Below are 22,112 nucleotides of genomic sequence, written 5' to 3' on the forward strand. Positions count from 1 at the left end.
TTTTGTGAACACCTTGGAAATAGTCCATGAGCACCCATGGATTCCCAGCTGATAAGTGAGAAAACATTTCTCAAGCAATATTAAATTAAACTTATTTTTTCATAGCATAAAATTGCAAAGAGTGGCTTCGGTGCTTGATACTCACTTAAGCATTGTGAAGTATTCTTTTATTTTCATTAACCATCTCTCATTTTTCTAAGATTAATCTTCACAGAATTATTTGTAATGGCTGCACATTTTTCTTAGCTGTCAGGCTTTTCTTTTTATTCATCACCTTAAGGCAGTTTCCATTCCAACTGGCCTAAGGCAGCTACATGCTTCTGAGCAACCGGGAAAAGAAGTGCAAGCTGTGGGTGTAGAGATGATGCCCCTGCCCCAAATATGCTAAGCCAGCTTGCAAAGAGAATCTGTTTGGGGACAGTGCAATGCGTTTATCTATGCGTATGCCTGGAGGTTTTTAAGCTAGAATGTGCTTCTTTGTGCTTTGGTGTTTGCCTCCTGTCTTGAGTGCCAGTAGACAAGAACCATTCATACTGGAAACGGGCTGAAGCAAGAAGTTCTGGCTAGAGAAGCTGTGCAGCATCTTCTTCAGATGGAGCTTAATGTCTGATCTGAATGCATTTGGGGTTCACTATACCATGTACTTCTCGCTACAGTAAATACTGTACTGGATCTATAACACTATGGAGAATAGTTTTCTTGTTCTGATAGAATTGTGCCGTACACAACACTGGCTATTAAATAATGTTTCACACTGTATCCTTTGCATCCCCAGAATAAAGTACATTGCATAGTCAAATTGCTACTGAAAATTATCCAGACTTTTCTTTCATTCTGTTCCTGTTTTCAGCTGGTTTAAATCTTGAGAACATCTCAGCATAGCTAGAAATTAAAGCTTTTGGCAGATGAAAAGCCATAATTCATTAAAAGAAAGGGAGTGAATATAATGGCGGGGAGACTGGATGACCAGACGTTTGCAGCTTGGTCTGGGTTGGGTCTTAAAAAACCAGAATCTTTAGAAGAACTGTCAGGGATCATTTCTGTCTTCACTGAGTCCTGTAAGGCTGGAAAGAGCAAGAAAGCAAAGTTGTTTGTTTCAGTAGTGAAGTGGTGTTTGGGGTTTGTTTTTGGTTTTTGAATTCTGCTAAGTTTGTTTCTGATATAGACAGAAGTGGGAAATGGCCTAGAGAATAAATTGATTTGTAAGTTCATATTTTTATTCAACACTAAAAATTCTGGGCACAGATATGTGATCCTTCTATTCTCATGCAGACTAATTTTCATTCACCGACATTTGCAAACTCAGGCTGTTTCTCAGCTGTTGACAAATGCTATTTGCAATTTCCATTGTTAGGAAATTTCTCCAGGTAGATATTTAAAATTTTTCTCCCAGCTTGGTGTTGAGTAATATTTACTACATCTGATATCTTTTTAATATTGTATGCCTTTTCTGTATTAATGGGTAGCCACCTGCATTTCCTTTTAAATAGATATTGTTTTTTCCTGTCTGATACAGAGGAGTGGGTTGTTTTGTTCCACAATTACGGCTGAAAGTAAAATGGGGCGAAATGGCTTGGTCCATTGTGGCAGCCTGATCAACAGCAGGATATTTGTCCCATGACAGGGAGTTGTTTTCCTATATGGAAATAGTCTCAACTATGTCTTAATTACAATACCACTTATACACTTACCAAGGTACTTCAGGCTTTCCTTCAGAGACATCTTTTAAAGGAATTAAATCATTTGATGGTGACCAGACATGGTCTTGAATTTCTGTTTTGGACCGCAGCCAGTTCCAGGCAGACTGTGTGAACTAGCAGCAGCAGCAGATGAGAGCAAGACTTTTGTAAACCTTAAAAACACCGTGTTTTTCCCCCGACATGTCCCACAAAAGCTGCTGTATCAAGAGTGGACTTTAACCAAGTATCATGTTTTTCTTTTCCTCAGGAGAAGAAAAACAGGGCAATACTACTTTAGTTCAGACCTCTTCAGAGAAGCGTTAGGTACCACCAGTACAAAGGTCTTTGAAATACTCTAATAATCAAGATGGTCTTTCTGCTTCCTGTGAGGTCAAACTGAAGGACAATTTTGTGCTGTGAAGATGTGTACAATAGGACTCTGTTGCCAAAAACGTCCTAAAAAAAATAAAGTCACAAATGTCTTCAACAACATTCCAGGCCTTTGGAACAAAAAAATAAAGCTTGGAAAGTCAGGTGTGGGTCTTTGCACACAGGAGGAGTTACCCTTTCACAGTTTGGTACCCCTTTAGGAAAGCTACAGTCGATGTTGTATAGAATAAAGCGAATCAATGCCATGCAGTAAAAAAGGTGGAAACCCTTGGGACTCAGAGCAGCAGGTTTGGGTGTTTTTACGAGATATAGAACAGATGCATTTTGATAGAGCATTTTTGTATTTGTCTTTTTTACTTCAAACTCCATTTGAAACTGTCATAAATTTCTTCAACAAAACGTATCAAAAGGCCATTCACAGACATGTTGGTAAAAGTAGTAGTAGTAATAGCGGCAGGTACCTTCTCAGTCAGCAAAGGCACTTGGCTCCCTTAAGGAAGTTCATGCTCTGTTGAGAAAGTGTGAGCTGCTGTGGAGGAAGACAATTTCTAGTCTTTCAAAGTCTGAATTGTCAATCTAAAAGGAAGACTGATACCTTGTCCTATTATCAGTTCATTTAACAGAATCTCTCTTTAGCAGGGAAATACTTGCAGACATAAAAACGTGGTGAAAATCACATGAAGCCAACTTTTCAGCCTGTTGAAAGCACAGCTTAATTTTAGGAGAGATGTGTCCATTTAGGAGTTGGAGCATCTTGCCTGACCAGAGACTTGCTCTCTGATCCAGCTGGAAATGTCATAATCCTTAATCTACAGCACTGTCTTGGAAACATTTGTATTCTATAGTCCCACTTATTCTAACTTGTACAGAGCTTCATGAGATTTGGCTCCATTATAGCTATGAGATGGTTTTTGATACATGCTCTTGTTGATTCCTGTTTGAGATCAAAGGACAGGCTTCACATTACAGCCTATAGATTCATATATTTGAGATCTTGACAGAGGGCTTCAGTCCTGGGATTTGTTTGCTTCTTGTTACAGAAGCTCTGCAGAGTATATTGCAAATCCTATTTATTCATTCATGCGTTTAATGAGATGAAGTGTGATTTGAAGGGGCCTTGCTTCCCGAAGCTTGGAATGTTTCTTAGTTTTCATTGTGCAGCCTTGGAATTTTTTTATGCTGTAATTTTACAAATTTCTTTAACATTTTAGACAAATGCGTTGCATAAACTGAAAGTATAAACTGTGCCGTGTGCCATCATCAGCTTTGGAAATAGGAGTAAAGAATAAGAGACTGCTACAGTGGAATACTGTTATCTTTCTAACCATTTCCTCTTATCTGTTTTCCAGAGAGTGGATTTGACCTCTGATAAAGATTTATACCTTGACAACAGCTCTGTTGAAGAAGCATCAGGTGTCTACCCAATTGATGACGATGACTATTCTTCTGGGTCAGGTTCAGGTGAGACAACATGTCACAATTTGATTTTAAAGAGTGTAAGAAGTAATGGAATTATTTGATGAAAAGCTGTGCAGTTTTCCTTTATAAATTGGGGGTGATACTTTCAGTGAGTACCATGAGTGCTTGGCTCTCTATTTACAGAGCACTGAGTATCCCTGCAGGCTGGGTTTTAAATAATAACTTCCTACTCTTTTTTTCTTACTCCTTAGTTGTATCATTTCACTGCTTTATTTTTTTCTCTGCTCTCCCACTGCTTGCTCTCCCAGATCTCTGGAGTTTAGAAATAAGGATTAGAGAAGGCTTAGTTCTCCCATAGCATATTGCTAACTTAGTAGTCTGTAAGAAAACACAGCAGCAGCAAACTTGTTTTCTTTTATATGCATTCAGGTTGACGTAAACATGATGTCCACTTCTTTGTTGTTGTTTTAAATTTGGAAGTCTAGTCTACTGCCAAAACAATGACAGGCATTTCTGAGACAATTACATCCATATAGTGAATAAAGAGATTCACAAACATAACTTACTTAGTTCTCAGACTTAAGCACTCATTAGAAGCATGTAGCTAGCTCAAACACTATCAGTGAAACTTCGTTAATAATTTCTCTTAGAAAGCATCAAGTGTCCTCTAAACTACTTGGGAGACTCTAGCCATTGAAAGGTAAGTGCAGGATTTTATGGTAGTTCTAAAAGAGGGCAGTTGCTGAGCTGTTGCTGAAATCCTGTTTATTTTTCAAGTATGTTAATTTTTTTGTTACTGCACTTCTTGTAATCTGCCTTTTGATGTTTATAGATACTTGTGAATTTTTAAAGGATGAGCCCTTCATGTAGCACCACTGTCTTTGTTACTCTTGTGAACCACAGTTGAGATTTTTTTGGATGGATTTGTGCTTTTCCTTTCTTTTGGAGTTTCAAAGATCTGTTAAAATGGAGTCTACAGAGATCTGATTATGCTGCCAGGCAAATTCAGGCCCATCAGTCATTAGGACCTGGGTAATACCTTTTGGGAGTCCTCCATGGGGGAGTTTGACGTTGTGACCAGAGGCTTAATTGGACCTCCTCACTGTAGGCTTTGAGGGGAAATTTAACTTCATTTGAAAAAAAAACACCAACCATTCAACCCAACTAGTCAGTGGTTTCATCCAGTTCCCAGGACAGTCTAAGAAAGTTTCTCACCTCTGAGAAAATTGGTCTTTCAGTCAAAATCCCATTCTGTCATGTCTTCAGGTTACTTCATAAGCTTCAGGAAAGGAGATAGATTGACAGCAAGTAGCAATATGCAGTATAGCTTGTTTTGGTTTTATTGCATCTGTCTGTGGAGTTTGTCTTTTTCTAATATGAATGATTCAAAATGCAGCCCTGCTTTTAAAGTGGGAAGGACTATACAAGAACTAGCTTTAGATTTTGTTAACCCACCTCAGTGGTAAAAGTGGAGCCAGAAGGAAGCCACATCTAGACTTCACCAAAAGTAACACCTTGACTTTCTCTTCTCTCTTTTCACGTGCTCAGCCCTTGAGCCACAGGTAGAAGACAGACTGTGTAACATGCACTCACGCTACCTCTGGAAATCTCTTTCTTTCCTACAAGAACATTGTGGACTGAGTCTAGCTGGATTCCCTTCCAGAGGGCTGTGTGACAGTACTATAATCTAATGCTTTTGAACAAAAGAACTCTTCAGGTCAAATAGGCTTCTGAGCAATATGTTTACTTGAGAAAAAAAATCTCAGTAGAAAGTGTCCTGCAGATGTACCAACGATCAGTTTTTCTTGTATTATGCTGAAAGTCTCTTTCTTTACTTGATACTCAGTGATGTAGTGTTCCTAGTAGAAAGAGCCCTCCCACTCAAAAGCGGTTTTCTTGCTATGTAATTCCACTCCAAGCAAAGAGATCTGAGATGACAACATGCTGACTCTTTTCTGTGGTATGAAAATTGTTAGCTGCCACCAGGCCTATGGAGATAAATAGGAATTGTCAGCACCACCATTAATGCCCTTACAGGTCTACAAGCAGCATTAACATGGACAAATGTCACTGTAGGCCTGATACATTTCAGACTAGAAGTCGGCTGAGGTTTTTGTAAGGAGAAAAAAAGACGATGGTGTTTTGCTTTTTATTTTCCTTTCGTAGACTCTGTGGTCTTCGTGTACATTCAGCTGCGGTTATGTTTGTGCTCAGGTGTTCAGTACAAATCTATTGGTCAGCAGTTTCTAAAGGAGCCATGTCTGCTTTCTGATTGTCCTGTAGCAACAGCATAAAGTCTGTAGTAAACTCATTAGTCCACTGTTTACTTCTTGCAGTCTCCATCTCTGAGGATATACTTTGATCTGTCAGCGTTATCTTCAGGTGTTTGTATGTAGCATAATAATAAAAGCGTAAAAATCCTGCCTATATACCCCTTGGAATGTTTTTATAACTACTATTGCTTTTTCCTCTGCCATAAAAGTTCTTAACTGAGCAGGTAGCTGGAAGTAGCTACTAAGCAGTATCACCAAAGAAAAGTACCATCTCTATTATGTTCATCTACAGGTTCTTTAGAAAGCTATGTGGTTCTTGTGTCCTCATTTAAGTTACTCCTGGTAGAGAATTGTCTGCAATATATGTATATATCAGAATCTCACGAAGATTTTTTTCTTCCTCTTCTTCCCTTCCCTGACCTAATATTTCTCAGTCAATAGTAGCTCAAGTTGAATAGGTTAGCTCAGGGCGATATCAGGATGATTAAGGGATGCACTGGGGACTTTTTACATGAAAGGGAGTGAGATAAGCCAGCTAAAAATGTGTCATTCTGGTGTGTGTCACAGTGATGATAAGAGATGGAAGGTGTGAAAGAGATGGTGGATGTGTTTGTATGCACCTATGAGTTTCCTTGTGGTGATAGTACTTCCAGAACGTGATGTGCAAAAGCAAACAAACATGATGCCAAAAGACATGGTGAAGTGATTGGATTTGCGTGGTAGGAAGAGTTAATCACTGTCTGCTTTGCAAGTAAGAGAGGCTTTTGTATATACAATAATTTAAGCTGGCACAGTCTTGATTTCCTGACAAGTTTCCTCAAGCACCAAGAATATGAAAGAGCATTTGAGTTCCCTTGTCATCCGAGGAGCAACTAATAGACTGAGGGTGAAATTAGATTTTTCCAATATTACAGTACAATTTAGAGCTGTTTTCCCTACTGTGAAGACAGCAATGGGGCATCCTGAAGAATTTATCCTTGGTAAAAGTGTGTAGTGACTGAGAGTTTGCATCTCTTTACCACAGAGATATCTATGGGTTTAATTACTGCAGGGTTTTTGCAGTGCTCTCACTAAGACAGCAGTATCTGTTTTTTAGAGGGACTCAAGTCAGATGAGATCCAGCACCATCACCCAAGCTGGCCAAATCCAGGAATCTTATAAAGAGGCAGCAGAAGATTCAAGAGGAAGAAGTGAACTCTTCTACTCCAACTGTTTCACAGTGTTCATCTCAACAACCTAAACTAGGAAGTTGGAAGTTAAGCTCATGACACTCAGTTTTTCTTTCCAATCCCATTTGGATTCAGAGAGGGGAGCAGTTCTCTTTGTTTTGCCTTTTAGGGAACATGATACTATATATAATGCCATTAATATATTCTGGAGAGTATTAGAGGGGGTTTTTTTGATCCCTCAGTCCTATTTATTCCAAGAATACTACTGTCAGTTTAGCAAAGGAAATGCCTTTCCCTTCTTTAGACCTTTAGACCTGCTTCATGCCAGTTAGATTTCTCTAGATTTTATCTAGACCTGTCTAGATAAAACTAATTAGAAAGCAGGAACCATGGGATTTTGTCTGAGCCATGAGTCAGGCCTAAAGGATAGATAACCGGAAGCTTTTGGGATTGTCAAGTTTCCCCCAAGGCTGTACAGAAGAGGAGTTGGTAACTTTGGTGCAAGTCTAGTGACTAGTCCAGGAGTTGGATTAGTCACCCATTTGTTGAGAGATCGGAGATCTACACCCTCCACAGGCAGAGAGGTTCAGACCCATAACACTCACGGTTTTATCTGGCAGACACAAATGCTGCCTGAAGCTGAGGTGATGTATAAGGATTTGGAGGAGCAGTTGTGATTAAACAGGACTTATCATTTCATAAAAAGAAGAAAATAAAGTTCTGTACTCTCAAAGTGTGTTTTATCAGGTCTTTGATCTCATCGTCAATTTTCATTTTCTTGTCTGTGAGAGTCTTGTGTAATTTGGAGGAACTTTGGAAGGTAAAGCAGGCTGAGCTATCCTTTGGGCCCTTATTTCTCACAGAAAACTCTTGAGGCAAAGCCAGAAAATTTTTCCTCTTGGATGCCTTTTCTCATCTCTGTTATGAAACAGGATGTTGTTTTTTTGATCATTAAGTAGCATATCAGGAAAATACCTAACTCTTGTTGTGAGGTCTTTATTTTGGAGGTAGCACTATAGTTTTGGTGTTTCTGAAGAATTTTCCAATATTATTCTGTACTGCTAGCTTTAATATAGTAGTTTTTTTTAATGATTCCAAATTTTCTTTTCTACAATACAGAAGTTGTTTAGTTATCCTCTTCTTAATGCCTTTCCTTTCAATGTAATTCTTGATCGTGAGTTCAAAACTTTGCTATCATGCTTGTGTTTTAATCTTGTTTTATTTCTCTACAAAAACAAGATAAAAAGTTGGTTTGGAATGAGTGAATAGCGCTGTTCTGTTGTAAGAGGATATATTTTTATTTGTTGGGAAGTACTCTTATGCACATTTGCTGGATTTACTACCCGACAGTTCCTTGAGTAACCAATGTCTGTAATGAGCAGAACACATTGAGATTCATAAGGAGTAGTCCAAGAAGAAATTGATTCTTTTCCTCTTTCAGGCCTTGCAATAATTTAGTCTCTTGTCTGTGTCTTCTTCCTTCCAGTGTCACTAAAGGATATTTATTAGACATGTCCATTATCTTATTCTAAAAGAACCTTCATACTCCAGCAGGGCTTTGAATGTGGAGGAAATTAAATTTAAGGTCATCTTTAGGGAGTTTTCTATTCACTTGCTCTTTATTTCAAAAGAAAAAGGCTTCTGAATTACGTGGAGTTTAAAAACATACAAATTCCTAGTGACAGAAACATAATGTAGTAGCAATCTTCCTGTGGATAGAAGCTACTTGTTTTTTTATGTTTGAGGATTTAACAGATTTACTGTATAGGTGAGATTCTGTTGTTGAAGCAACGTGCTACAGGGAAAAAACTGTTATTTCATGTAGTTTTAAGTTAAATCAGAATCAAAGAATCCTTTTGATGGGTTTATTTATGATATGTAATTATCTGGCAATAACTGAAGTTTTGGGCCCAATATCAGCAATAAAACAGATAACCTCAGTACCAGCAACTTACAAAATGGTAATACACAACCACAAATTTCCAATCCCTGTTCTGTAGCTGATCCAAGTACGTGCCAGAGCACACAAAGACTCGTGTGCACATACACATCCCTCCCACAGGCATGAGGTGTGCAAGCTCCCTTCCTGTGGGTGTGCAGGACCTGCCCCCATCCCCCCACTCTCCTGCTGATGGAGGTGCAGGTGCCACCAGCCCTGTGTGATCTCAGGGCCCTGCTGCCTCCTGCCATCCCCAGGTGTGCCCCAGAGTGCAGGTCCTGGGGATGTCCTTGTGGAGAGCAAGAGGTAGCTGGAGGCACCCATGAAGTGTGGGTGTGGGAGGGATAGGGACTGCCAGGCCATGGCAGAGCCCAAGAGGCCACATCAGATGGAAGTCACAGCAGCCCTAATGGCTGATGCTTCAGGGTGTCTTTCCATATTACAAGGATTTTAAGGTTTTTTTCAAACTTCTTTTTAGGATGGTTCCTTCTGTTTCAAAAATACCATGGTAATTTCCTGATTACTGCTTAATCCAGCTGATGCCCCTCCTCTTCCTCTTCCATGGGATCACTTGGGAAAAACTTCCCCCTAGTAGTTAGGGGCACTTCGTCTGCACTCATATCTTTAACTTAGCAGGTGTCATCATCAAGGCCATTTGCCTACAGTGGACTGTGCTAGCATCCCTGCCTTGGTGTCATAATCAAAAATGTAATTGTTCTGGAAGAGTTTCACAGGTCAATGATATGACTCTTATTTTGTTTCCAGGTGCTGAAGAAGATGAGGATAGTGCAGTGGTAACAACATCCAGAACACTTCAAAAATTACCAACAACTAGTGATGCATCGAGGGCTGAGACCACCACAGTGAAAATGCAGACCAAGGTGCCTGTACAAACAAAGGTGTGTAGCTGGAGGGCAACATCATTTACAATGATTCTGCTATACCCTGCTGATGGCTTGATGTTAACTTGGTTTTATTTATATGGATTAAAAATCACATGCCCCCACCACCACCTTACTGCTACTGCAACCTGTTAAATAAATACAGAGCTCTTCGGTTTCATTCCTACTAGGAAGTCTGCACAGGGACATCTGGATTTCACATAAAAGGAGAGGGAGAAGCAAAAAAGAATAACACATGATACACAAGACAGTTTCTTATGATACCTTTGAGTCTGAGCTGTACTTTTTTTACATCTCTCATAGAGCTATTAAAAAATTCTACATGAAACTTCCTTTCTCCAAGGAGAACATTACGTGGTTTGGCTGTAGTTTGAACACTTGCCAAGTTCCATTTACTATTTCAGTCTTCCTTTCTACTGCCATAGGTTAATGTTGCCTTTGCTACCCTCAAAGGTGTTCTGAATACAATGAACCTGATGTGTTAATTTCAGAATTGTTACTTCATTCAGAGGCTGTTATTCTGATAAACGCAGAATATTTAACAGCTGTTTGTTAAATATCCTTTTGAGGGTTTTAGTCTTGTGGACAGTGTTTTTCATTCTGACATCATGCCAACAAATAGATCCAGTTACAATGTCTAGCACAGCTTTCTGCTGTCAAAAAGCCTCCCATGTGTTGTGTTTGTCAGCATTGTGGAGCCACAGCTCTGTGGCTGCCTGTGGTCTGCCCTGTCTGTAAGCGATGATCTGTTTTCTCCTTTGTGCCACAGTCACCTGAAGAAATCGATAAAGAGGAAAGGTCAGAGACGGATGCCAAGAAAAAGAGTGATGAGCCAGGGGATGATACCGATGTATTCACTGAGAAACATTCAGAAAACCTCTTCCAGAGAACAGAAGTTCTGGCAGGTGAGGTGATGTTTGCTAAGGTCTGTCCCACCAGAAATACCACAGAAAATGGAAGATCCATATCAAATAGTGCCAATTCAGTCTTTGTGTTTACTTGGTAGATTTTGAAACATGTTTGTAGTAGCCAGTGGTTGATTCGATGAGAATGAGATGGGCATTTTCTGGAGCTGTTTAATAATGAAGTCTGGTGCTAATTGATTTGATGCCCACAAGTGGAATACTGCCTGCTGGTTATCTGAAGCTTCTGCAGCTCAAAAAGTGTGTTGCAATTTGGATTGATGCTTGTGGTGTAGAAATTATTTCTCAGCCATGCTTCCAACAGCATGTTTCTGTCTGGCCCATCTGTGCAGATGGACGCTGCCTAGGAGGAGCTTATGGCAAGTGTTGAGTGGATGGAGAGGGATGGATAAGCAACGTCCTTAGGATACAGAGAGTCTATTTCTATGCATAACCCAAAGAGGCACAAACTGACCACCAGTGTTTTCACTACATCTGAGGGTTTTTTTGCATAAGCACTGCATATACTTTGCCCCATCACCTTGGGGTGTGTGTTGTGAGGTGTGAAAGTCACACAGTTTTGGACCACATCTTCCTATGAGCATCAAAGTGTAAAATAGCCTTAATGCCCACATCAGCAGAACTATGCATTTTTGCCCTTGAAGTCTAGTTGGAGTTGATACTTCCTACACACTCACAAGTGCATGATGAGTGTAATGCCTCTTGCTCCTACAGCTCCATGAAATGTTCTTGCCTATTTACTTATCAGTAAGAAATTTGTTTCAATCTTGAGTCACAGTGAAAACTGATGAACAAAAGGGGAAACTCATTTCTTAGCGAGTCCAGCAAATTATTCTCTTAAGGCTGAAAATGTTAACTGTGTAAAAAAATATTCCGAAAGAAACTTAATTGCTATTATTATAAATTAAGTTGACTTTGTGTGTTTTGGCACCCTTGGTGACTGTCTTAACTGAGGTTTTGGAAAATTTTTAATAACCTTTTTAGATCTGTGAATTGTTGGATTACTGACTCGTAGGTGGAGTGTCCTTTTCATAGAATGGTAGGGGTTGGAAGGGACCTTTAGAGATCATGTGGTCCAACTCCCCTGCAGAAGCGGGTCAGCCTAGATCAGGTCTCAGAGGAACATGTCCAGGTGGGTCTTGAAGACCTCCAAGGAAGGAGACTCCACAACCCCTCTGGGCAGCCTGTGCCAGGGCTCCCTCACCTCAACAGAGAAATAGTTTTTTCTTATGTTTAAATGGAACTTTTTGTGTTCCAACTTCATCCCATTACCCCTTGTCCCTTTTAAGCGATTGCCTTCATAAAGACAAACAGGCTTTCTGAGAATATATTTCTGGATACTAATAATCAAGAGAGTTACATAACAGGAGCCTTTTTCTGCGATTTGAAAATAATGGCAAACTCATTGTGTGAGATGAAAAAGAACATGGTGCTAAACTTGTTTTTCCAGCATATTGTGAATCTCTGTTTCTTTGATTACAGCTGTTATTGCTGGCGGAGTTATTGGTTTTCTTTTCGCAATCTTCCTTATCCTGCTGCTGGTATATCGCATGAGAAAGAAGGATGAAGGCAGTTACGACCTTGGTGAACGTAAACCATCCTGTGCTGCCTATCAAAAGGCACCTACTAAGGAGTTTTATGCATAAAACTCCTATTTAGTGTCTCTATTTATGAGATCACTGAACTTTTTTAAATAAAGCTTTTGCATAGAATAATGAAGATCTTTTTTTTTTCCATTAAAGAGCCGTTACGGCACCTTTATGATAAAATCCCATTGTATTTAAAACTTTTCATGTATTCCTTTAAAAATGTAAAATTAAAACTTAACATTTGCAGTGTTCTGTGAATAACAGTGGCAAAGCATTATTTTATAAAACCATTGATGTTCACCGAATCATTTTTAAAACTTTATGCATAAATATAAATAATGAAAATTATTGTTTTATCCTATGGTTCAATGAAAGTTGTTTAATTTTTGTCGGCATGTCTCAGATTGATCTTCAAAGTTAGTTTTTATTTCATTAATTTATCTGTTTCCAAACAATGCCTTTTTGTAATTGTCATGGTGCAGTTTGTCTTCAGATAATTCAGATAACAGTAACTTTTAGTGTAAATGTAATTTTTCAGCTATGTAAACTTTAACCTCCACTTCGTATAAATTTAAGTGTCAGAATATCAATTTTACACTTTGCATTGTTTCTCAGCGTACCTGTAGCTTCAGTGAGATTTGTAACAGCAAATTAATGTGTAAAATTGGATTATTACTACAAACTGTATAGTCTTATTCTTACTAAACAAATCTCCTGTCAGGAAGATTTGGAGTAAGCTACTGACAAACCTAAGCAAACCCAAAGACTCTAACAGTATTTTGAGAAGTTGCTGCAGATTTCTATGGCCACTGTATTTGTTAATTATTTGCAATTTGAAGGTACAAGTAGGGGTTTAAATTTTTGTTCTTTAAAAAGACATTTAAGTTGTAAACATCTTTTAAAGCCTTTGAAGTGCCTATGATTCTATGTAACTCGTCGCAGACCGGTGTTAATGAGTATATAACAGTAAAAGAAAATGTTGGTATTTTATAAGCACAGACAATTCTAATGGTAACTTTTGTAGTCTTACATGGATAGACATAATTGTAATTTGGGAACATAAACACTACTGAATAAATCATGTGGCCTAATACTGAAAATTCCATTGTGACATACTTTTGTACACTTTTCATTTTATGTCTACTTGCTTGTGTTTTAATGTCACAGAGTACACCTAGTAGTTCTTCAAAATCCAGACCAAAAAAAAACCCCAAAAGGCTGTTGATCGGGCTCGGTCCAGATTTATTCCTGAAGCTGGCAGAGAAAAGTGGGAATGTCTCTTGCATCTGGTGTATGAGTTAAGAGTCATTCGACCTTTGCATTAGATTTAATGGTAGTGTCGACATAGACCTGTTCTTCCTGAAAATGTTGTTTTCCACACTGTAAAATTCAAAGGAGTACCTGAGTTCATTTATTGTGTATATTGGGTTTTGATTTGTTGTTCAGCTTTATGTTTTTCCCTGGCCTTTTGGAGAATTTTGGTTGATTCTGCTTGGACTCCAGCAGAAGAACTAAGTGGAATATCTTCATAAGAGAAGAAAGAAATATTCCGAGTAGAAGAGGAAAGGCTCTGTTGCTTAGACCTCAGATAGGTGTTGAACAGAGGGACACATGGTGAAGACGATAGTCTGCCTCCTTATATTATGCTTTGTAACAGACAAGTGACTTCGTCTTCTGCTCTGTTAACCTCCTCATTTTTCATTTGTGGGATTTCCAAAATATAGGTGTTCAGGACATCAAGCTGAACTGCTTCTCAGAAATGGCAATGTATTGTAAATAAGGTCTGGCAGCTCTTCAGATAAGAGTTGCGTAACTTGTATTTGTTGCTGTCCCAAGTTCAGTGGTCATTTAGGAACGAGCAAACACTATCCTGTGCTAAAATACTTAATATATTGCTTTTTAAATTACTTATACTTACTGGCAAGTTTTTCAAAGCCATACAAGTTCAACACATAAAAACAGGGTAAGATTTTAACAGGTATATCTTATTGTGCAATATTTAGTGAAATTCAATTAGTAAAATAGCTGCTTGAAATAACTGTGCCAAGAAAAGAAAATTTCTGGCAAATGCTGTGCCACTGCTGTAAAATAAAGCATTTGTTCAAGTGCCAAAATAAAGTCTACCATGCCTAAACTAATACTTTATTTGTATAGTCTGACATCCAGTTTTTTGAAGCTCACTTTGCTTAAGGTAGTAGATTCGAATTTGCTTTAAGGGTGCAATGAATATTGCTGTAAGTATAGCTGTAAATACTAAACATCAGATAAATTATCTCCATAAGCAAATTGATATTAAGAAGCTGTTCTCTTATTTATGTACGTTAGACTCTGCCTCTCTACCTAGTGTACAGGACACTTTATCCAACATAGGCATCTATTGTAATTATGCAGGCTACCAAATAACATGCTTGTCTGATTCCTCCTACATTTGCTGTCAAGCAGAAGCAATGGTAAAGTTTCAACTCTGTTTTAACCACTCACCTATTTTCCCTCTACCCATCCATTATCCACTGTTACATGCAGAAGCAGCTTAATGCTTCAGCTGTGTACATGGACTTGAAGTATCGCAGTTCTCCTGCCTTCCCTAACATAAACCCGAAACTCCTGTAACATACGGTAGGTGTTATAGCAACATTCATCATCTCACAATCTCTTTGCCTTTCTCTTTTCAGTGCCAAACCATACTGTTAGGGAGAAATTCTAACAGAGCTATCATCTTGGTTATAAACATGTTTTCAGCGGTCTGAAAACTGGGCTGATGCAGACACTCGGCTTCCAGCAACTCTGTTCAGAAGAAATCGGCAGCTGAATGGGTGCACGTCTGTTAAAACTGAGCCTTCCTAGCATAAGCTGGTCTTAGGTTTTGCTTCCCTTTTGTTCTCCCCTTCCTGGATGTGTTTCTAGCAATACTCTGGCTACTCATGGATGTTGCTGGGCAGCTGGGAGTCCTGGTGCCAGGCTGTGGATGCTGCCTACTCACAGCTAGCAAGAGCTTCTGTATGTCTGGGATAGCTTTTCCTAGAGACCCTTGGCTCTTCCCTGCTGTTGCAGCTCTGAAATTCCTCAGCAACCTGATGCGACATCTCCTTGTGATTGATAGGCTCTAATGTTTATCAAAATGCCATTTTGCTTTGGTTTACTCTGCGTTATAAGTGATTACTTCCTCTTAGATTCTTTGCAAATGAAGCCCAATGCAAGTGACCTAAAGCTTATGGTAAAAGAAGCCTCTCACATTTGCTGAATTAATAAAAAAATAACTTCAGAAGTTGAGTTCTTGCTGCCTCTGCTCTCCAACTTTACAAGTGAATTGTAGCTCATGTTTACAGGCCACATAGCTGGCTTTTTTCTTCATTTTGAGCATTGCACTTCATTGAAGAAGAATAAATTAAAACCAGAATGATTCTCTTCTATCTCCTAACAAGAGTCTAGTATGTTTGTAACTTTGCCTAGTTGCTGCTCTTTTTTGGAGCTGTGTATCGAAATGGTGGTAGAGTGCAGTCTCAAATGACAGATACTATTTTTAAACAACATATGGAATACAGGAAAGAAGCATCCAGATAAACATTAAACAAAAACTGTTGGTGTGAGGGAGATGATGATAGTATGCTGAGTAGTATATTATTTGCTCAAGTAAGCAAACAAGGAAAAGGAATCAGGGAAAAAAAATCTCAAAGTAAACTATTGTTCTTACAGATGGAAATAATATAGCTTTTTTCTTTTATTGTTTAATGTTTGCTTAATCAGAGTGGCATCATTTCCTTTAAGGAATTTGCAATATTATTGTCTGTTTTTATTGAAGTTTAGTATTAATTTTATTGCACTTAAGCTCTTGCCTTTGTGTTGCTGAGCTCTGAACCTTGGTGTGAAAACTCCCTGCTGTGAACTTTTAGAGCATTGTCTTTCCAAAACTTTCTTCAAGTTGAGAAAGCATGACTTTGTAGCACAGTTTGAGAAAAGATGTAGTGAGTATCCCCCTCCTTGGCATGTCTCCTGGTCCTGAGATGTTTTGTGACTGGAACAGAAGAGCAGTTTTGCTAAGGAACTGGAGCAGGAGAAGGAGACTCTGACATGTGCATTTCATTTCCTCCTGACTATTGGGCTGAGCAGCCGCTGGGTTCAGTCGTGTGGGTGGGAGTGGGGGACCTGTAACCCAACCCTGCCAGGGGAAAAGCTGTTTTGCTGAGATTTCTTCCCCTATGAAGTAAAGTTGTTTGGTTTTTTTTTTTTCTCTGAAAACAAACAAATGATAAAACTTAAGCTCGGTAGACCTAGAAATGAAAACGTGGGCTTCTGCCCTGACCCCTGTGAACCAATTTCACATGGGCATCGGATGTGCAGAGTAGCTGCTTGCGTGGGTGGAAATCTGAAAAACCCTCTATGTGTCTGCAGTATACGAGTTCAGTTTCTAGAGGGAATGGGGGAGGGGGGACTGGGTGACAAGGCCCACGTAGAACTACAAACATTAATTTGGGGTGAGTGGAAAGAAAGCAGGAAGAGAAGCTGTGCTGACAGCCCACATTTTCCGCTAGAAGTTAGAAGGCATTTTGGTGTCTTGAGTATTTGCCATCGCACTCACTTTACTCTAAACAGAGAGAAATTGTAGGCTGGAGAGTGGGCAGGTGTTGGTGTCATACCCTGAGAGATGCTCTTGGTTGCACACAGCTTCCCAGCACATGGGAGATTGGCACTGCCAGCTGTAGGTGGTGCCGGTTGCTGCTTCTGGCTGCTCACCCTCCAGACTGCAGAGGAACTGCTACAGCAACCCAGGTGGAGGACCTCCAGGGCTGAACCTATGTGCCTTCTGCTGCCCACAGGAGATGCTGGGAGGGCAGCAGGAGGCAACAGTTAAGGTGCTGTACTGAACTCAGAAGGGTTTGCATTATCTTTTGTCCACAGGAGGTGAGAAGAAATTATGAGATTACAACCAGGACTTTGCAGCTGAGATGTGCTGTTGTGCTGTTTGTTCTCCATGCTTGGGATATGTCAAGCTTTTGCTACACATGACTCCTTCAATATCAAATGTGTTTATGGCATAGCCTCCAGAGGTCTTGGGTTTTTAAACTCATATTGCATCTTAAAAACTGATGGTTTTGGGCTGGGGCTGAGGGCTGCTGTCTCTCGTGGCTGAAAGACGGGTCCAAAGAATTCCTCCAGCTTGGCAGTTCAGCTTCAGCCTGGAGTGAGAGGAAGTAGGAATGCTTGTGAAAAACTTCCAGAAAAATATTGCAAGACCTGTAATAGCTTATTGAAAATAAACAGAGTCCAAGTTCTCTGTAGGGGGTGACTTTAACTCATTTAGATTTCTTCTGGGGCATTATGCATTTTTTTTCCCACGGATCTTTTGTTGATTTGTTGAATGTAGAGGAAGCTTCTGATTTTTTTCTATTTTTAATCCAAGTGCTGACGTATAAGGAACAATAATTCCATCAGACACGCTACTTGAAGCTTATCGAGTGGTGGGAAACTAAGCACAGTGGAGGAAAAAGTTCTGTGTCCTAGTTATCCACCCACCTTCTATGGCCATATGTAGTTCCTGAGTCTAAACAAAGTTTAGTACCCATTTTCCTGAGATCCTGTGATGGAACTAGACCTTTCTCTAAACATTTTGGCTCCCCAGAGGATACCAAAGAGAAATGGCAACAGTCTTTTTGATATTTTTGTGTCATAACCCATAATACTAGTGTTCATGTCCTTCCTACTTATATTTCCAAATATAGCAGCAGGGGAGAAGTCAACAACCATCACACTAAACAGTACTGAAGGAATGTAAAACAATCCAAAGTTCAGTTTTCATCATTCATCCCTATAATTCTCATTACCACAGAGCTAACAGAAGAGTCTCTTGTGTAATGAAGGGAAGCAGAGCATGTGCTTTCTTCTGGACCAGCCCACAGTGCCAGCTGAGTAAATGCTGACTTGCACAAAAACCTCTTCTTGGCAAGGAAGAACTTGTGGGGTCAAGTCTCAGATGGATGAGGGCACAGCTTAACTCCTGCTGTGAGAAAAAAGCTTGAATGAGGCACCTTGACCTGGTGCCTCACTGTCAGGCTAAGACTGTGCCATCTTCATGCTGGTGAGGCAAGGCTTCAGGAACAGTTCTGGTAAACCTTCATTATCTGAGCTCCATTCCCTAGGAAAATCTTCCCTGAGAACCACAGTCAACTTAAATTGCTGACTACAATCAAAGCAGCAGCAAGAAACCTTTCTTTAAATCATCACCTTTCACCTTGTCTTGCATGTACTCAGATATTTTCCCAAAGATAACTGGTTTTCAGTGGCTGGTAAACAGGACGACTTGTTAACTCCTAATTTAATTTAATCTTTACAGTAAATTTTGTACTTCTCTTTGCTCTGCAGGAGCACACACTGTTTACATATTTATGCCAGTACAAAGCTTAACTTCCATTTTTGTGTCCTGGTTTTTCCATTCTGTTATGTTAAAAATGGTAAATACATATTTATTTACCAGCTGATTCAATTTATAGCTTTCATTTGTTTCAACTTGCTTTTCAATAGAAATTCAGATTTCATTCAGAATGTATAAAATTAGCACTTCTTATAATGTAAAATATATTAAGCACATCAGAACAAAGATTAGCAAAAACATGTTGAGCAAACATATTTAATTGATGGAAGTTATTTATTAGGCAAAAGCATTTTTGCTAGTTATTGAATTGAATTGAGCAATTCCAATCACAATGTCTATTAAGACTTTAAAGCCAGTAGCTCTCAATCTTTCTTCCTTTTTCCCATAGGTTGGAGGAGTACAAGCTTTCTCGTTTTTCTGTTTCTAAGTGGTTTTATTTAAAAGAGCTTGAAAAAAGAAAAAGAAAGGATAGAATTTTATACCTACAGAAGAGCTGTCAGCGTAAATTTTTCTTTTATCTTAAAAATTGGTTACTGGTGCTCAGCCATGTGACTTCTCCCAGTTCATGGTTTGATTTTTGTAACAGTTCTGGCAGTAGAAATCATCAATTTTTCTCTGTCAGTCTGTGCTTTTTATAACACATATTCAACCACTAAAAGCTAAGTGGAATTTTACTTCAGTCTTTCCTGATGGGAATTTCAATGCAGATTCTGAAACTCCATAGACTTGTTCAATTCTGGCTCATCTAGATTCTAAGAAATACCATACCTATCCTTAAATAAGCAATATATTATTTTATGCAAGCTCTTAGTACATCAGCTTTTCACTTTTTGGCATGTGTATCAAAGCTTTCAAATTGTAATCAAATAGACTTTACAAAATTGGGTAAGAATCGTGCCATCTCCTGATTGTATACTGTAAAGGGTCAGAAGAGGACTTCAAAAATTTAGTCAGTTTTGATGGTAACACATTGCCTCTCTTGCAGAATCCCATTTTGGCACTCAATTTCTGTCCATCTGTCTAGTATCTGCCACTTCACGAATGCTCCCCTTCCCAGTACAATGGCTGGCTGAAGTGTCATTACCCAGAGAAGTCACACTCCTGCTTGGGCTCCCATCTGCCTCTGTTAGACAAATATTTTATTGGCTCATCCTGTATGAAGACAGTCTGTTATGTGTTCAGTCCAGCCCCAGCTCTTCCCCAGGGATTTACTATTCTCATGCAGGGTGGTAGCATTGCACTGGATGTTCTTTAAACTTGGAACTCACCATTACAGTAGCTGTGTTATGAAAAAAGGATTGCTTTGGTACTTTGCAGAGTAGAGGATTACTTTTACTCAAAGACTATGTATCCAGAAATAAAAGATATATTTTATCTGCATTTTTAAAAGCATCTACAGATTTAAACTTTTTTGGGGTCAAATATGCGTACAGAAACTGAACCAGGGTTTTGAGTAAGTTAAACCTGGATTTTAGCCTCACAAAAATACTGAGATGAATAAAGATACCTAACTATAGTGGAGAGAATTGCTGAGATAAATCATAAAGGAAGTAATTTAGAGTAGTATTTAATGTATTTTTAATGCAACTATACGATAATTGATATTAGGCATCCAAATGTCTCTGCTTTGTAAACACAGGATTGGAGGAAGACTCATGGATATTGCTGGACCAATTGCTACCCGAAGACTGGAGCTCCACAGGAATGCACACACAGGACTCCTTGCACCTCTGGTTTTATAGGTGCCTCTGCTCTCTACCCATAGCAGCACAAGTCATACAATTTATAAGGAAGTGGAAACACTTTTCTATGCTTAGAAATGAATGCTTAGCATTCAAGCATGGGAATGCTTAGCAGAAACTTTTCTGTGCCATGGCAAAGCTGTTGCCCCTTGAGTAAACAAGTAGTTACCTGCAGGAGAAATTACACTGTCAGGCTACATCTTACTAGCAAGTTTTGCTCCCAGAACTTTTGTGAGGTCTTTAAGTTGCTGACATTTTCATGTCCCTGGAGCATGTGTATTCATCACTGCTTTTTTTGAGGTGCTGCATGCCTTCCCTGCAGGAAGCTGTAACAGCAGAAGGGCTGCTGCACACTGGGTAAGGACCCAGGGCTTGCAGCTGCCAACATTGCCATCTTCTTGGAGCATGTATACAGTGACATTTTGCTAGTAGCTATATGTTGGGTTGTGCTGTTCAGAGAGGAGATTTCACTTTGGCAAGAAAGGCTGACTTTTGTTGGCTGAATTCTGATGGAGATCAAATTAGTATGAGAGTGCATAGAAATTGAGGGCAACTAATGCTGACTTCTGACAGTAAACCTGTATAGCACTGAGCAGGCCCCAGCTAAGATGTCCCAAGAAAGGCATGCCCTACCAACCCGTTGCTGGCAGATGATGTGTTCTGTTCTCAGCCCATGCTGCTCTTGATACCTGAAAAAAAAAAAGAGTCTCTGACCCAGCAGCAGAAAAGCTAGCAGAATTGTGTAGAAGAATACTGGCCATACAATGCTTACTGGTTTTCTGTCATGATGTCCCTACCTTTTTCTTCATTCTATGTGCTACTAGAATAGGTTTATTTGCTGTCAGGCTGCATAAATCAAAAGACATACAAGTCGGAGTCAAGCTTGAACACTTCTTCCTATGAAGAACTGAAAAACAATGCTTCCCAGAAACTCTGGAATATTTCTTTTCATCTCCTTTACCTGAAAAATAATAATAAAAAAAGAGCTGAAGTTTGCATCATTTAGCAGTCTATATTTACCAGTCTGCAGTGCAAAGTAACTAAGAAAAACTTAGTTGGGACTTTTGGGAGACAAAAAGTGGAAAATACTTTGGTAAGTAAATAAATGTCTTAAAATGAAAATTGAGAGCATGCTTCTAAACAAGGGTAACTGGTACATTGGTAATTCCTTCAGCCTAGTACAGTATGCTCCCACTTCAAACACCTTTTGTGTTTGGACCTGTGCTGGCAGCTTTTCAAAGGAATCTGTACTTTCTTCCCTCCCCTCTTTGCATAATAATTAGTACGTGAATATGCTTGTGATTTCTTCTGTTATTTTAATGCAGTCACATTTTAGAGACTTCTATGAGGTTTAGAGCTCCACTGAAGCAGTCCTTGATCCAACAACTGTGCAGCCTAAACAGGCTGGAAAAACAAAGCACAGTGAAATAGCTTCATCCATCATCCCTATTCCATGCAGGAAGAAGCATGGGACCAAGCAACTGCCCTAACAGAAGAGCTTCAGGATACGTTCAGGTATTATCCTGCACCTAACAGCACACCCCAGTAGTTGCCTCAGGTGTGTCATAGAAGGTTAAAAAAATTCCAGCAGTAAGAAGTGTGACCTGTCCTCATGTTAGATTTCATTCTCCTTTCCAGTAGTCAGATACCAGCTTATTCTCTGAAGCACCAAGTTAAATCAGATAATTCAGATTATTTTTAACACTCATATAGATCCAAT

The 22,112-nt window shown here is 39.3% G+C and overlaps 1 protein-coding gene across 1 annotated transcript in view; it reads left to right on the plus strand.

Moving 5' to 3' along the window:
• Positions 1-14,428, plus strand: part of SDC2 (syndecan 2) — a 62,802-nt gene extending 48,374 nt beyond the window's left edge. The window contains exons 2-5 of the mRNA XM_061995637.1: positions 3,419-3,530; positions 9,635-9,768; positions 10,541-10,676; positions 12,177-14,428. Of these exons, the coding sequence (XP_061851621.1) occupies positions 3,419-3,530; positions 9,635-9,768; positions 10,541-10,676; positions 12,177-12,340 (546 nt within the window). The 3' untranslated portion in view covers positions 12,341-14,428. The remainder of the gene's footprint in view (positions 1-3,418; positions 3,531-9,634; positions 9,769-10,540; positions 10,677-12,176) is intronic.
• The last annotated feature ends 7,684 nt before the right edge of the window (positions 14,429-22,112 follow it).

This window comes from Colius striatus, chromosome 4 (assembly GCF_028858725.1).
Source record: "Colius striatus isolate bColStr4 chromosome 4, bColStr4.1.hap1, whole genome shotgun sequence".
In the NCBI taxonomy this organism is placed as follows: Eukaryota; Metazoa; Chordata; class Aves; order Coliiformes; family Coliidae; genus Colius; species Colius striatus.